Source organism: Antedon mediterranea, chromosome 4 (genome assembly GCF_964355755.1).
Source record: "Antedon mediterranea chromosome 4, ecAntMedi1.1, whole genome shotgun sequence".
NCBI lineage: Eukaryota > Metazoa > Echinodermata > Crinoidea > Comatulida > Antedonidae > Antedon > Antedon mediterranea.
In genome coordinates, this window is record NC_092673.1 from 35,291,767 (window position 1) to 35,307,249 (window position 15,483).

Genomic DNA, 15,483 nt, shown 5'->3' on the forward strand with positions numbered 1-15,483 from the left:
CCATTCATCATTAGCATGGCAATATGCTTACATACATGCATTGTCCATTCATCATTAGCATGGCAATATGCTTACATACATGCATTGTCCATTCATCATTAGCATGGCAATATGCTTACATACATGCATTGTCCATTCATCATTAGCATGGCAATATGCTTACATACATGCATTGTCCATTCATCATTAGCATGGCAATATGCTTACATACATGCATTGTCCATTCATCATTAGCATGGCAATATGCTTACATACATGCATTGTCCATTCATCATTAGCATGGCAATATGCTTAATATTCGACTGTTCTGTTTTGAGGCAAACGTCCCTTAAACTCCTTGCAGTTTCTATCTGCATATCAATTTTATTCCATAAATAAGCGACATGTGGGCTGTACAAACTCAGTCAAATTATGCAAAAATCATCATTTTTCAGCATGTTTTTTTAATTTTCTCCACTAATATAATAACTGTCGGATTTACCTGGTTCAAACGGTAAAATATGTAACAAAATGAAAGCTTCATATTATTACTTAAATATGTATTATCGTCGGAATTTTTAAAGTTCAAATATTGAGGAAAATAAAAAGTAAAAAATGTTGTTTTATGAAATTAAACAGAAAACATGACATTTTAATGCAAAAAAATTGTGTGTCGATGTAAATTTGACTAGCGAGACAGATCCGCACGGTTTTGCTTCATGATTAGGTGTACCACATAAGCCTGGTAACTTCCATTTTATCAGATTGTAATCGCAACACTAGTATTAGTAGTGCTTACAGTGTATGGTTCTAAACAACAGTTATCACATTAACATTTGTACAGTATATGCATTAAAAACATTGCTTTACTGTACTATTAAACTTGTGTTTGAATAAACTAATCCCGTTTTCATGACAGTGACACCGATATAATGAGACTACCCTATCAATAATGGAAGCATCCAAATCTTCCAGCGGTAAACAACTACAGCTCGCGTACAAAGTTTGCAGTGCAATTACTGGAGCGTGAAAGCTGTGCGCACTGCAGTTTGCACTGAATTAAATTGCACTAAACTTAATACGACAAAATTGATATGAGCAATGCAAATAAATATTTCGCGAATAGTTTAAGCAATGCAAGCAACTTTAATGAATACATGGTCTCCTAACGTAACTAGTATCAAATTGAATGGATTGGGTAGTGATTTAGAGAGAATTATCTACTTGAAACAAACATAGAAAGATTTGAAGTTGGGACTTGCTTGCAGGTCTAGTATGCATCGACTCTGGCTCTATTTGACTGTCTTACAGTACAGATTATAAAATAACAAGCATTTAATTGTTGTATGTCTGCACATCTACAGTACCAATTAACATGCTTTGCATGGAATACATGATGTATCACAACTCCCGATTGCTTTGCATACAGAAGAATAGAACCCTCTTTTTTTTTATTGTTATTGGTAACGGTAAGAGGAAAACCATGTAGCCTGTCTCACGTATAATTTAATATATATCTACCCTGAGCGGAAACTGCCTGTCCGCTCTGTATTGTGTGTAAATGGTCAAAAGGAATAACATAGATTCTATATTTTTATTACCGTTACCGCTTGTGTAAATTGGCCTTGAATTTAAGGGGACTCTGAAACAATTAACCAGGGAAAATGTATGTTCTATTAAGGGAACATCTACAGTATTTAAAGCCGCCTGTTTCCTACTAATTTAGGACGCAACACAGGGTTACTGTATTTAAGTGGAATGCAAGTTGACCAATCACAAAGGATAGATTATTCAAACGGTAACCTGTCAATGGTAAACTCACTTGTGATGACGACATTGCATTGCGTCACGGTTGGACCTAAGGTTATAGGGACGCTTTGTTACCAAATGTACTAAATTACTAAAATACTCGCAGTCAACATACATAAATCCCTTTTTATGTAACTATTCGGAATAAATACTATACTCTAAACTGTAAATGCATTCATATATTAATCACTGTATTACATATTATTAAAGTTCAATATACCAATTGTATTACAGTATTGTAGTTGCTGACTAATACCAATAAAGATAACCACACCCAGTCATAATAATTCATACGTTATTTAAAAGAATGAATTTTCCAACTGATTAAAAACCTTTGTCAATGTCACACTATAGTGTACAATAGTCACATATATTGTACAGTAACACTGTATATTTAATTGGTTTGCTGCATTAACTAAGTACTTTATCTCAATTACTATAATTCTAAAAAATCCATTGATTCTTAAAATATTCCTTGAAATCAAATCAAACTAACATTTATTTCTCTTTTCTTAATAATATCAATCAATGTACAGCAAATTTAAAAGGATGAATGAAATAAAAAAAAACAAAAGACAGGCAGGCTGCATAGAAACAAAATGTGATGACTAAACAAAATAGAGAAAAGACAAAAAGCATTAGAAAAAACAAAAGACAGGCTGCCCAGAAACAAAATGTGATAATAACTAAACAAAATAGACAAAAGACAAAAAGCATTAGAAAAAACAAAAGACAGGCTGCCCAGAAACAAAATGTGATAATAAATAAACAAAATAGAGAAAAGACAAAAAGCATTAGAAAAAACAAAAGACATAGAAAGAACATGCAACAAAAATTGGCTCAATTGGTCAAACTGGTGATCTTGTTGCAGGCTTGGCCCAATTGGTCAAACTGGTGATCTTGTTGCAGGCTTGGCTCAATTGGTCAAACTGGTGATCTTGTTGCAGGCTTGAGAAGTCTCATTTATCTAACTTAATTAAAATGTCTATATACAGTAAAAGGTTCAATTAATTAAAGTTTAAAACACAGTGGTTAATGCACATCAGCTAGTTGTTATTTTACTGCATGAAGCCAAAGTCTGTCAATCTATATAATTAAATCTTGCCAGGCCAGGCAAATAATATCATTTAAGTGCATATATTAGGGTCATACTCTATTAATTATCCTTTTCTATAGACAATTGTATTATTAAAAATAACGTACTACTAAGCACTGGATATAAAGATTTAGATGTCTGTAGAAAGTCATGCCTGAACAAAATCGTACAAATCTTATAGCCAGCTTCTTAGTATTTCACACTACTCTATATGATGATTGAATACACAAGACAAAATCAAACACTATTAAAATAATGTACAAAATTAAAGGTACAGAAAGGAGTTGTCATGTTATTGTTAGACACAATGGCTATGAGAATGTGAACCTCACATGTACAGTACAATCTGTTTCTAGCCTCCAAATGTCTTTATATGAAACATTTCATGTCTACCAGCTACACCAACTTATCTTTGTGTATAATTGCTTCCCTCAAATAAATTCCCCTTGCCTGCCCATAAAACATCATTGGAAAGTTATCAAAATTCTATGAACAGTTCAGAATTAGTACTTGTATTGCAGGTTTTATATTTCACAACATAAATTAAACAAGACTTGGTTTTAGATACAGAACGGCCTTCAACCACACTGATTGTGATTGGTCCTCATAACAACCATCAAAATCACAAGATAGAATAAAAAAAAATTGGTTAGGCGGGCATAGGCCTAAAAAGAATAATCAAAATAAGACAATCTAACAACAGGATGCTGAGCTGCGGAGATCAAAGGGTTTATCTGTGGCTGCGACACGATTAGTTCCACACAGCCCCTTAACTTTTTGACTGATTTTTTATTGACCAATTGGCTTCCTCAAATCTTTGGATTAACAGACACCACGCCGCGGAGAATATGTACATAGTTAGTACAGTACTGTTGGTATTTGTTGCAGCCAGACATAAGATCAAAGTTCCTACATGTACAGTATCTTGGCAAGTCGAGCTCAGTGTCCTGTTGATCGAACCCACCACAACTGTTGGCTCCAACCAGCTAAAATGGGATCTTCCTAAATAGTACTGTACATGGCATGCACGTTTTTAACCAAACAATCAATACGATAATAAAGGATTCATTCAGTTAATACACCCGTTAAAAAAATAAAAACAACCTGTTGACATTTTAACTATTTATACTGTATATCAATACAATTATGGTAACTGATTAAATAGTAATTACACTACATTATTACTAACTAAGCAATAGCATATTGCCACTAATATAGGATGTGACAGTTGGTAGGCCTATGCATTGTTATTTAACTGAACACTCCACCAAAACAGAAGTGTTCAGTCAGGTTGGTAAGCCTAACATAGCCTTTTTCTATAACTTAAGCCTAGGCCTACCATGTTTTAAGCCTTTATTTAACAATCATATATTTACAGACATACACAAAAAGCAGGTCACCTATACTTACTAAAATACAGATGCAACAATTATACAAAATTTAAAGCTGTGTGAAGTGAAGTCTTGTTTTTTTCTAAGAATTTAGATCCTCTCTTCCAGCAGCAAAAAACCCTAAACACTCTCTCTCTAGCCTGCCAATTTTCGTCAATTGAAGGTTGCCCGCGCTATAGCTGCTGATTGGCTAATTTATGTTGAGCATGCGCTAAAACGTTTAACAAACGACGTGTGCGCTGGTGGTGGTGTTATATTTTTTATGTGAACTTTTTAGAGCCATCCTTTAAAATACACATTTGTCCAACGTAAATATGCCGGAATTAAGGAATAAAGATAATTTAATGTTTGTAAGTTATTTTTTAACGAATCGACCTTATATCATATGATTTAATATTCGTTAACACCACTGTTTTATTTAGAATACACAGGCCTAGCTAAGCATGTGTCGCTCACAGAAGAACGTTTTGATAGTCAAGGCTCAGAAAAGACTTTCCCCCCTTTGTAATTTGTAACTTGGTGCATACACCAGGCCTAGCTTTTTATTTTTACTCCTTGTACATCTGTTACTGATATGCATATTGTAACACTGTACATGCATTAATTATTTAAGATCTTTGTATTAATTCAATCAATCATTAATTAATAAATCATTAATTTTAAATAGGCCTAGGCCTAATCATTAATTGGTAGGCCTAGCTAGTTAGTAAGTAGCCTACCTAGCTAGGCCTACTGTATATATAGTTTTTTCAACTTTAAATAGGCTTAGGCTGGCTATCTAGGCCTAGATCGACTGAGGCTATTTATTATCGCCGTGGCTAAAGATACGGTACTGTATTCTAACTTCTGTTTACTAAAGGTACGGTAAAATTGCATTACGTCATAACCAGCCAATGGGGTGCTGGTACGTGTGTGATGTCATCGTATAAGGACTTTGGATTTTTTTTTCATATCGCGAAAACAGTATCAACCGCATTTTCTTTATGCTTCATTTATCGCTATTATCGCCGTCGTGTGTGACAAAAACTAAATGTAGCCTACGTCTGTTATTATTTTGTTTAAAAGCCAAAACATGTTGATTTTAATTCTAGAATACAGAAAACCGTTTCAAAAGAGGCCTACGTACTATAACCTCATTATATGAGTTTGTTTGTGTGTAGGGAAAGCGATGCCAGGCTGGGGCCAGCTGCATGTGTGCGCTGATGATTGACTCAGCCCTGGGGCTACTGTCTAAAAATCATAGTATTTGAGGGCCCCTTTATTGTCCGCATTTGCTTGTTGTTTATGGTCACCATTGTAAACAAAGTTTAATAAAAAATATAGGCCTAAAGGCCATTTGGAATAAAAATAAAACCCTCATCAGCGCACACACATCCATGCAGCCTGGCGCCGCCGACAGGAATTCTCTACATACAACAGACGCGATATGAAAAAAATCCTTATATGATGACGTCACACACGTACCAGAACCCCATTGGCTGATTATGACGTAATGCAATTTTACCGTACCTTTAGTAAACAGAAGTTAGAATACGGTACCGTATCTTTAGCCACAGCGATTTATTATTGGCACTGTAAAAAACAGTGCATCTAAATAGTCTAATAATACCTTGTTTTCTAGGCAAACAAAGTTGATTATTCTGCATAGATAACTAGCTAGGTGCACCGACTGCTGAACATGATGATAGAAAACAACTTAGACGGACAGTCAAATGTGTCAATAGAAAATAATAAATTACACCAAATGAAGAAAACAAATTTTTGTTTATTTCATGATATGTCATAGCTGTCTGTGTCAATACTATGTCAGTGTGCTAGTAAACTAATTATTTAAATATAGAATTCATTTTTTTTTTAAACCGAAACAATTATCTTGAAACAGGAAGAAGATGACCTTCCTTATGAAGAGGAAATTATACGTAACCCATACTCTGTGAAATGTTGGCAACGCTACATTGAACATAAAGCTGAAGGGCCACCAGCACCTCTCAATCTAATCTATGAACGTGCTCTAAAGGGATTACCTGGAAGGTGAATAATTAGACATGTATTGTCCCCCAAAAACATGAAAAATGAAGATTAATTAAATCAGACTTTGAATAGGCCATTTTGTGTTTTTAAGTTAATCATTTCCTTAGAAAAAAAAAAGCTTTCACTTATAAAAAGACATACAAAAAATCCAACCAAGAACCCATTGGCTGGCAGCCAACTTGAATACATTTTGCTTTGAATTAACATCTTTTTCTGGTAAATAATTTTTTTTTCTGATCCTATTTATGGTCAAACTGAATAACTATTCTGTGACATTAAAATGACATATTCAACACAAAATTTGAAAAAAAATGTGTTCAGGGGGACAATATATGTTTAATGCAATTTACATTTTTTTCAATTGGATATTTTTGTGATCAATATGAACAGAAATTATCTGCTACACAGTGTAACCTAAATAATCATTCCTAATAATTATCCCTTTTTTATTCCAGTTACAAGTTATGGTACAACTACTTGAAAGTTCGCCGGAAGCAGATCAAAGGGCGCTGTATAACTGATCCAGCCTACGAAGACGTAAACAATGCATTTGAAAGAGGATTGGTTTTTATGCATAAGGTATGAAAAATAAACAAGAATAATGCTGTGGAAAAGAATTTCATGTGAATTTTAAGATCTAAATAATATAAAGACAAATTGAGAGTGTATGCCTTTCGTGTGGAGTTGTAGACTACACTACATGTTTAACTCAAATCCACTCCACTCTTTCAAGAATTTGTTTGTGTTAAGTAACCTGTGTTACTATTTATCTGTCCTGTGAAAACAAATTGTCTATGGATCCTAGTATCCTATATTTAAAAAAATTATATCTGTTTCAGATGCCTCGCATTTGGTTGGATTATTGCCAGTTCTTGATGGATCAATGCAAGGTCATCCGAACCAGACGAACATTTGACAGAGCATTGAGGGCGCTGCCCATCACACAGCATAAACGAATCTGGCCGTTGTACATAAAGTTCATTGTTGCGCATCCTTTGTATGAGACGGCTGTGAGAGTGTACAGACGCTTCCTGCAGGTATTGTAGCAAACTAGTATTTACAATAAAGTTCTGTCTACACTATCAAACATGATGATGTCATATCACTACCATATTTGGGCACATCACATTTGTCATGTAACTAGTTTAATAGTGTAAACAGAGCTTTAGAATATAAAGCTTGTTCTAACACTATGAGCAGTATGACTTCAGTTTTTCACCTTTAAAGAAACTGACTTAATATCGTGTCTTCTCATCGTGTCTTTTATAGCTGTCTCCAGAAGATGCAGAACAGTACATTGGTTATTTGATATCAATAGATCGACTGGATGAAGCTGCAGTTAGATTGGCTGGAGTAGTTAATGACGAGAAGTTTATATCCAAGAAAGGAAAGTCCAATCATCAGGTACAGACACCCTATTGAACACCCTTAGATTTAAGCCTACCCTTTATTTTTGAATAAAATGTGTGTGCAGATGTAGGCACTAGGGTATAAGCACCATTAATTTAAAGTCCGGCGTGCAAAAATATGTAATTGATGACAGCTCATAATATGCAACATTCAAGTTTAATGTTTCTTCTAAAACTATTTTTTTTATTTTGTATCAATATTACATTTCTGAACATTTATACTTTCAGCTATGGCATGATCTATGTGATCTAATATGTAAGAATCCTACAAAGGTCAAATCTTTGAAGGTTGACCCAATCATTCGCCAGGGAATCAAACGATTCACCGATGAACGAGGTCAACTCTGGTGTTCGCTTGCCGATTATTACATTAGAAGTGGACACTTCGAAAAGGTAATTCAAAATTGATTTGGCTAAAGTACTTGAGCTGAAAAATAATTGCATATTAGTTCTCAAAATAGGCTGTCTAGAATTTAAGATATTTTTGGCCAGAGTTGGTTCAACCTTTCACTCTAGTACACAGGTTTCCTCATCCAGTTTTAAATATAAAATAATTAAATTAAAATTTTAACTTGAACTCTTCCTCTTGAAATCTTTGCCAACCAATAGACCACTCTCAACATGGTATGCTGGAAAGGTACCAGTCCTCAATTGTATTATTTTGTGTTCTATCATTTTAAATTATTTGTTACTATTACTTTTATTTGTAGGCACGCGATATTTATGAAGAAGCTATTCTGACCGTCACAACTGTTCGTGATTTTACACAGGTATTTTCAACTTCTTAATTATTGTTACTGCTATTTGCATTATTATTTTTGCTTCAACATTTAACTGTGTGTTGTTGGTCTCCATGCAGGTGTTTGATGCTTATGCACAATTTGAAGAAGGCATGATTAGTGCCAGGATGGAGACTACTTCTGATTTGGGACCAACAGAAGAAGGTAAATAGTATTATTATTATTATTGTCATTATGAATATAACATTTGATAAACTTATGGTTAAATATGATTATTGTATTGCTATGTATTTTATCTTTGAAACTTTTTAAATTTTTCAATCTAGATGATATTGACCTGGACTTAAGGCTAGAGCGATACGAGTACCTAATGGAAAGGCGCCCTCTACTGTTGAATAGTGTATTGTTGCGACAAAATCCGCATAATGTTCATGAATGGCATAAGCGAGTTAAATTGTATGAAGGCAAGCCAAGAGAAGTGAGTGTTTGCATTTTAATTCAGTTTGTTGTATTAATGTACAATCTACCAATCATACCATAAGGTATGATTTTCAATAAGTTTATGCACGAAAGGCTTTGAAATAATAGTTTAACACAAATGCTATTGAGATTGCACTTTAAATTGAGCTGTTTTTTTCTGTAAAACACTTGCAATGGCCATTGTTTACTATAGATGATGGTACCTAAGATTATTTAAATAAGATAAGATAAGATAACTTTTATTGATCCTCAAAAAGGAAATTCATTGCTCGTCATAATAACAAGAAAACACAATAAAAACAAATATAGCATAAAACCATTCATATAAAAACATCTAAAAAAATACAAGATAAAATTATCTTCTTGACTTTCTGTTGTACTGGATGATACCAAAATAATACCTAAAGACATAAAATACAAATAAAATGTTATCCTTTCAAACCTAGGTTATTAATACATTCACTGAGGCAGTACAGACTGTTCAGCCCAACCTAGCCACTGGTAAGCTACACACACTCTGGATTGAATTTGCAAAGTTCTATGAAAGTCACAATCAACTTGCTGAGGTACTGTAAAAGTGTATTGACCTATTCTTAGAATTTATTATTTGTTTTTGATACGAATTTCACATATTTAGTTTTAGTTCCTAGAAAAAGACATTTTGATTATTAGTTTACAAATCCAATGTAATGTATTGCCTTAATATAGTATTTAAAAAAATGATTTTCAATTATTAAAAACATAAATATAAATATATAAGTTTTTCAAGGCTAGAAAATTATCATGATATAAATGATAGAATCAACAATTTAAATCCCTGACAAAGAATTCTACAAAGCATTGTGAATATTACTTTTTAACTCAAGGTCATAGTTCAAATCCATTTTTCCTTCAGGAAAAAATCAAAATTCTAGTTATTTTAGCCCTTATCCATGCACTATTTATATTTTAACTAGAATATTAAAACCCGAAGACTGGACATTCAATTTACTTTTCTTCTTTTTTATCAATCAGGCCCGGGTTATTTTTGAGAAGGGAACCAAGGTTGAGTATGTAAAGGTCGATGACCTGGCAGCCATCTGGTGTGAAAGAGCAGAGATGGAAATAAGACATGAGTAAGTTGTGTTGCTGTACACTTTTCAAAAATCCTTAAAACTATAACATTTGCCCATATCACTTATTAGCAGAGTTTAAAGACTGGCAACATGACACTATATGACATGCTAAAATTCATGAAATAGTAAATAAATAAACTTGATAAATCAAGTCAAGTCAAGTATCATTTATTATCATTTGTTTTAAGAAAAAACATAGAAATTCTGTTGGCGGAGCACAATATCCAACAGACACAACACCAACTCAAAAACAAAAACATTACAAAAAAGTGTCTACATTATGTTTAAGGCTCTAATAGATCCTGGAAAGAATGCTGATTAATTGACTTTGTTATATAATAGGAATTACAAGGAGGCTTTGAAATTAATGCAGAGAGCAACAGCCCTGCCAGGCAGAAAAGCAGCCTATTATGATAAGGTATTTAATAATGTTAAAATATATATTTCACAGACATAAACTCTAAACTGTGTAGGGATATTCTTGAAAATAGTTAATTTATAAACTGAAAATGAGAAATAGCATTCCGAACCGAGATTTAAACCCGGGACCTTCTACTTGATAAGCAGATGTCCTAACCATTAGACCACTTAGACTTTTATAGTATAGTTTAAATTTGATTGGATAGTGACTCTTTAACGTCCTCTTCGTCATACGTTAGAAAATAGAATAACAAATTTAATCGACGTTAAAACTAAAAAAATAACTAATTTTTATTTGTTAGAGTGAACCAGTGCAGAATCGTCTATACAAAAGTTTAAAAGTCTGGTCTATGTATGCTGATTTGGAGGAATCCTTCGGAACATTTAAGGTAAAATTAAATAAAAAATAAATTAGGTACATGATTTTGATTACTACTCCTATATAAAAGCCAATTTTTGTGACACATTCTTCATATTGAAAATACTCTCAGTTTGTATACAAATAAAATAAGCACTGAAAAAATGACAATGCTGTGTGTATCAGTGGTTGGATCTCATTGAGAGATACAAAATAAAATAAGCAAAAAGTTAAACCAAAAAGCCAGAAAGTAATTACAGAGCTTTTCAATTTCTTGAAAAAAAAAATTGTATTGATTTTATTTATTTTTCTTAGTGTTTAATGTCATTGGGTATATTATTCCATATTTTGAATCTGACCACAGGAAATGAATGATCTTGCAGAAATATTCAAACAATAGTTTTAAAGAGTCAGTCTCGAAAATATCTTTAAAAATTACGCTTATGATATTTATCAAACTACAATTTCTTAATCCTGCAATTTCAAAATACTATTGCAACTTTTTTTTAAACATTGACAATGTTTTTTGTTATTGTACAGTCCACCAAGTCAGTTTACGATCGCATCATTGACCTTAGGATAGCAACCCCACAGATCATCATAAATTACGGCATGTTCCTGGAGGAGAATAACTACTTTGAGGAGGCTTTCAAAGGATATGAGAAGGGTATTGCTCTCTTCAAGTGGCCTAACGTTTATGACATATGGAATACTTACTTAACAAAGTTTATACAGAGATATGTAAGTGACTAGAGTAAGAACATAATACTACCCAGAAACATGTTCTGAACAAACATAGATCAAAATATTAAACTATTTTATGAAATGTTAAACAACATGCTTTAATTCAGTTGTTCTTTATTTTCCGCATACAACACATTATACATAATGTACATGGAGGATGCATATTTTAAGATTTGTGTTATGCAGAGCACATATCTTTAAGCTAATATGGACCCTTAAAAAAATAAATATATATTGACAGTAAAAATATATCTAAAGATAAAATCAAAATTTACACCATTATGAATTTCCTATTAATGAATGAATTAAAACAAAAAAATAAATATTGTTGAAATAAATAATAATGAGAAAATATAGATATTAAAAATCTACAAAAATGAATGAAAACAATATAATTATTTCATTTTTAAATATTCAATACTATTTGATGTGGATTTTTACTTTTATTTTAGGAAGGAAAAAAATTGGAAAGAGCAAGGGATTTATTTGAACAGTGCCTAGAAGAATGTCCAGCAAAATATGCCAAATGTAATCACATGTTTGTTTAATTAATATGTTATTTGTTTAATTAATTTGTTACAAGGCAGTGAACCATACATGATGCCTTGTCGTTTTTATCACTTAAAAATATATAAAATATACCTATACCTGAGGGGTTATCCAATATGTTTATAATAAATTATTAAGTAATGTTATTCCATCCACCTTACCCATTTGTTTCTTGCTGTAGCATTGTACTTACTGTATGCAAAATTAGAGGAAAATTATGGGTTGGCTAGGCATGCTATGGCAGTATATGAGAGAGCCACCAAGGCAGTGTTACCAACAGAACAGTATGAGGTAAGCATGAACTTAAACCTTTAATGTAGAAACTACTTTAACTTAGCTAGACCTTCCAAACTGGGACGTACTAAAGAGCTTTGTTTGCACTGTCAAACTATTTTGACAAAAAAGGTTGCCCAAATATGGTAGTGATATGCCCAAATATGGTAGTGATATGCCCAAATATGGTAGTGATATGCCCAAATATGGTAGTGATATGCCCAAATATGGTAGTGATATGCCCAAATATGGTAGTGATATGCCCAAATATGATAGTGATATGCACAAATATGGTAGTGATATGCACAAATATGGTAATGATATGCACAAATATGGTAATAATATGCACAAATGGTAGTGATATGACATCATCATTTGTTTTCGCATTAAGTTTGATAGTGTAAACAGAGCTTTTGGAAAAGAGGCCTACACACACTAGCTATGTAACAATAAGTGGTTGTATGTACCAGAATTTGTGAAAATTTGTACTTTTGGGAATTTTGTGAGCTTTTTGATGATTTTAATATACTTTCTTGATTTTAGATGTTCAACATTTACATCAAAAGAGCAGCCGAGATCTATGGTGTAACGCATACAAGAACTACGTACGAGACGGCCATAGAAGTACTAGGGGATGAGCAAGCCAGAGAGATGTGCATACGCTATGCAGATTTGGAACGCAAACTAGGCGAGATTGATAGAGCACGAGCAGTCTATGCACATTGCTCTCAGATGTGTGATCCAAGGGTGAGTATAATTGTGGCATGATCCATATAATGCTATTTCCTATCCTTTCAATTGCTGTCATTTCATTCTGTGCATTTAAAGACACTCTATATCTCAAATAACTTTCTATCAATTAAGGTGTTTAATAAAACACAATATTATTTATATTAATTAATAATATCCAGTTCAAGGAGTCATCCACTGTTCTAAAAATATCTATACTTAGTCCAGGGTGAACCTGAACTTGTATTCTTCTATACAATCCTGTTGTTTTTTTTTTTATTTCTTTCTATTTGGAAGCTAAGCTGTCAGTACGTATGCCCTGGTCTACCTCATTTTGCTTACAAATATAGACTGATAAACTACATTATTCTTCAGACTACCGCATCATTTTGGCAAACTTGGAAAGAATTTGAAATCAAGCACGGTAACGAGGACACTGTGAGGGAGATGTTGCGTATCAAGCGTAGTGTACAAGCCACATACAACACGCAGGTCAACTTCATGTCAGCGCAGATGCTGTCTGCATCTAGTCAACTCACACCAGGCACAGGTAAACACTGCCTGCATCTTGCTAGAAACCCTTTGTGCATCAACTTATATCATATAGGAAACCTTAAGTCTACACTGTTTAATGAATAATTAACTTGAAAATTATTACTGTATATATTATAGTCTCAGAGGGCCTAGGTATATATAACATTTGGCAAAAGTTACAACATGGGTTTATAAAGTACACAAATTGCATTAACAATTTATATTTGAGCATGGGAATACACGTAGGTATGGGATTATATTTGGGTCATATATGGTAATTTGGACTGTCAAAGAAGTTACATAATTAAAAAATATTACAGTATGTATAGGAAAATTGTATACAGCCAGGCTGGCATTAGTACTGTAAGTTTAAGTATACGATTATGGATGGGAAAAAATGGTCTATATCGAGGATAAAAAGTTCTTTGTACAACCAAAATAAAATGAAAACAAAGTTTGCAGAAACTGAAGGATCAGCCACTTAGCTTTCCTGTTTAACTAAGACTACTGTTGTTATGTTTTAGTGTCTGACCTAGGCTCAGGTGGTATGGATGATATGAAGATCTTGGAGCAAAGAGCACAAGCATTGGCTGCTGAAGCAGAGGCTGATAAACCAAAGACCAAAAAGGATATCCTATTTGTCAGGTATAATTCCCTTTATATTCACTTTCTAAATGTTTGAATACTTTCTTATAAGGCAGGGATATGATAAATATCAAATAAGATTATGAATGGGTCAATAAAGCTTTTGTAACTGAAGGCTTATATTACAATTAGACAATATGTACAAGTTCCTGATATTAACTGCACAAATCCAGTTTGAATATAGACATGTGTAGTGTTGCCCAACTACATACAAGCTATGCACATCTACACAAATTTAACAAGTAGCAACTAATATACTTACTTTGGTTGGTTTGTACACCTCTCCTGCATGTCCTCACTTTTATATGACAGCTGCTTAACTGTAACCTTCGCAGTTTCTGTTTTATTATCTGTTACACCTGTTATTCAAAGCAGCTAATTTACATTTAAATATTACCATTGTTTGTTCCAACCAGAAAGTTAGAAAGTATTCTGGAATTTTAATAAATTGGAAACAAATTCTTCAATATTACCAATTCATATCTTGAAATTATTGTAACTGAAGAGGTAACTATATTCCTATCATTTTTTGTTCTTTAGGAGTGACAACAAGGCCACCAACGAAGAGCTGGAGGAGGCAGTCAGGACTGCCAATCCTGAAGAGATTGCCATTGATAGTGACGATGATGACGAGAGCGAAGCTGATGTAGACGAGGTCAATATTGAGAAACAATCTGTCCCATCTGAAGTTTTTGGCGGAATTAAAACTACACAAGAATAATTGACAGACACACCCAAGCAAAAACGATTAATTTCCAAACATAATTTTACTTTTTTATGTATAAAATGGTATATTATGTGTTGAAATAGTAACAACAAAATAAAAAATACATTATAAACTATAATTTAGGTTATATACAAAGTTAATAATGTGAGCAAGATGTTTTGATGGGGTTTGGCGCGATAATAAAATGCATTTTTCAGAAATTATAATATTGAGTCTTTTGAATACAGTATAACTTTAAATATAAGGCACATACTTAGACATTAAACAAGTTTCCTTTCATAAATCTTTAAATTGAATGCATGCAGGATTATGTTCATTGTTAATCAAACTGAAGACATATTTGGAAACTGTAATGTAAATATGCACCAGCAACCAATAACACATTATTTGTCCAGCATCAGACAAATGTGGTATTATTTGTCCAGTATCAGACAAATATGTTTTAAAGTATCTA

General features: G+C 32.9%; 2 protein-coding genes across 3 annotated transcripts in view; one reads left to right on the forward strand and one right to left on the reverse strand.

The window, feature by feature from the left end:
* The window catches only part of LOC140047419 (G-protein-signaling modulator 2-like), a 72,050-nt gene extending 67,643 nt beyond the window's left edge, over window positions 1-4,407 (reverse strand). For both annotated transcript variants that reach the window (XM_072092441.1, XM_072092440.1), the window contains exon 1: window positions 4,295-4,407. The gene's annotated coding sequence lies outside the window, so the exon portion shown is untranslated. The remainder of the gene's footprint in view (window positions 1-4,294) is intronic.
* A 127-nt stretch (window positions 4,408-4,534) lies between these two features.
* Window positions 4,535-15,373, forward strand: LOC140047420 (pre-mRNA-splicing factor SYF1-like). Its single transcript, XM_072092442.1, has 20 exons — window positions 4,535-4,625; window positions 6,158-6,306; window positions 6,762-6,885; window positions 7,146-7,343; window positions 7,576-7,710; window positions 7,944-8,108; window positions 8,426-8,485; window positions 8,575-8,659; window positions 8,782-8,933; window positions 9,382-9,501; window positions 9,950-10,050; window positions 10,393-10,468; window positions 10,773-10,859; window positions 11,369-11,569; window positions 12,025-12,100; window positions 12,303-12,412; window positions 12,938-13,141; window positions 13,499-13,673; window positions 14,182-14,302; window positions 14,843-15,373. The coding sequence occupies exons 1-20, from the start codon at window positions 4,590-4,592 to the stop codon at window positions 15,021-15,023; spliced, it is 2,556 nt and encodes an 851-aa protein (XP_071948543.1). The 5' UTR covers window positions 4,535-4,589; the 3' UTR covers window positions 15,024-15,373.
* Window positions 15,374-15,483: the final 110 nt, after the last annotated feature.

Coding starts and splice junctions, on each gene's coding strand:
- LOC140047420 (XM_072092442.1), top strand. CDS start 4,590: ATGCCGGAATTAAGGAATAAAGATAATTTAATGTTT. Junction 10,051..10,392: donor GAGATGGAAATAAGACATGA/GTAAGTTGTGTT, acceptor GTTATATAATAG/GAATTACAAGGAGGCTTTGA. Junction 11,570..12,024: donor CAAAGTTTATACAGAGATAT/GTAAGTGACTAG, acceptor CTTTTATTTTAG/GAAGGAAAAAAATTGGAAAG.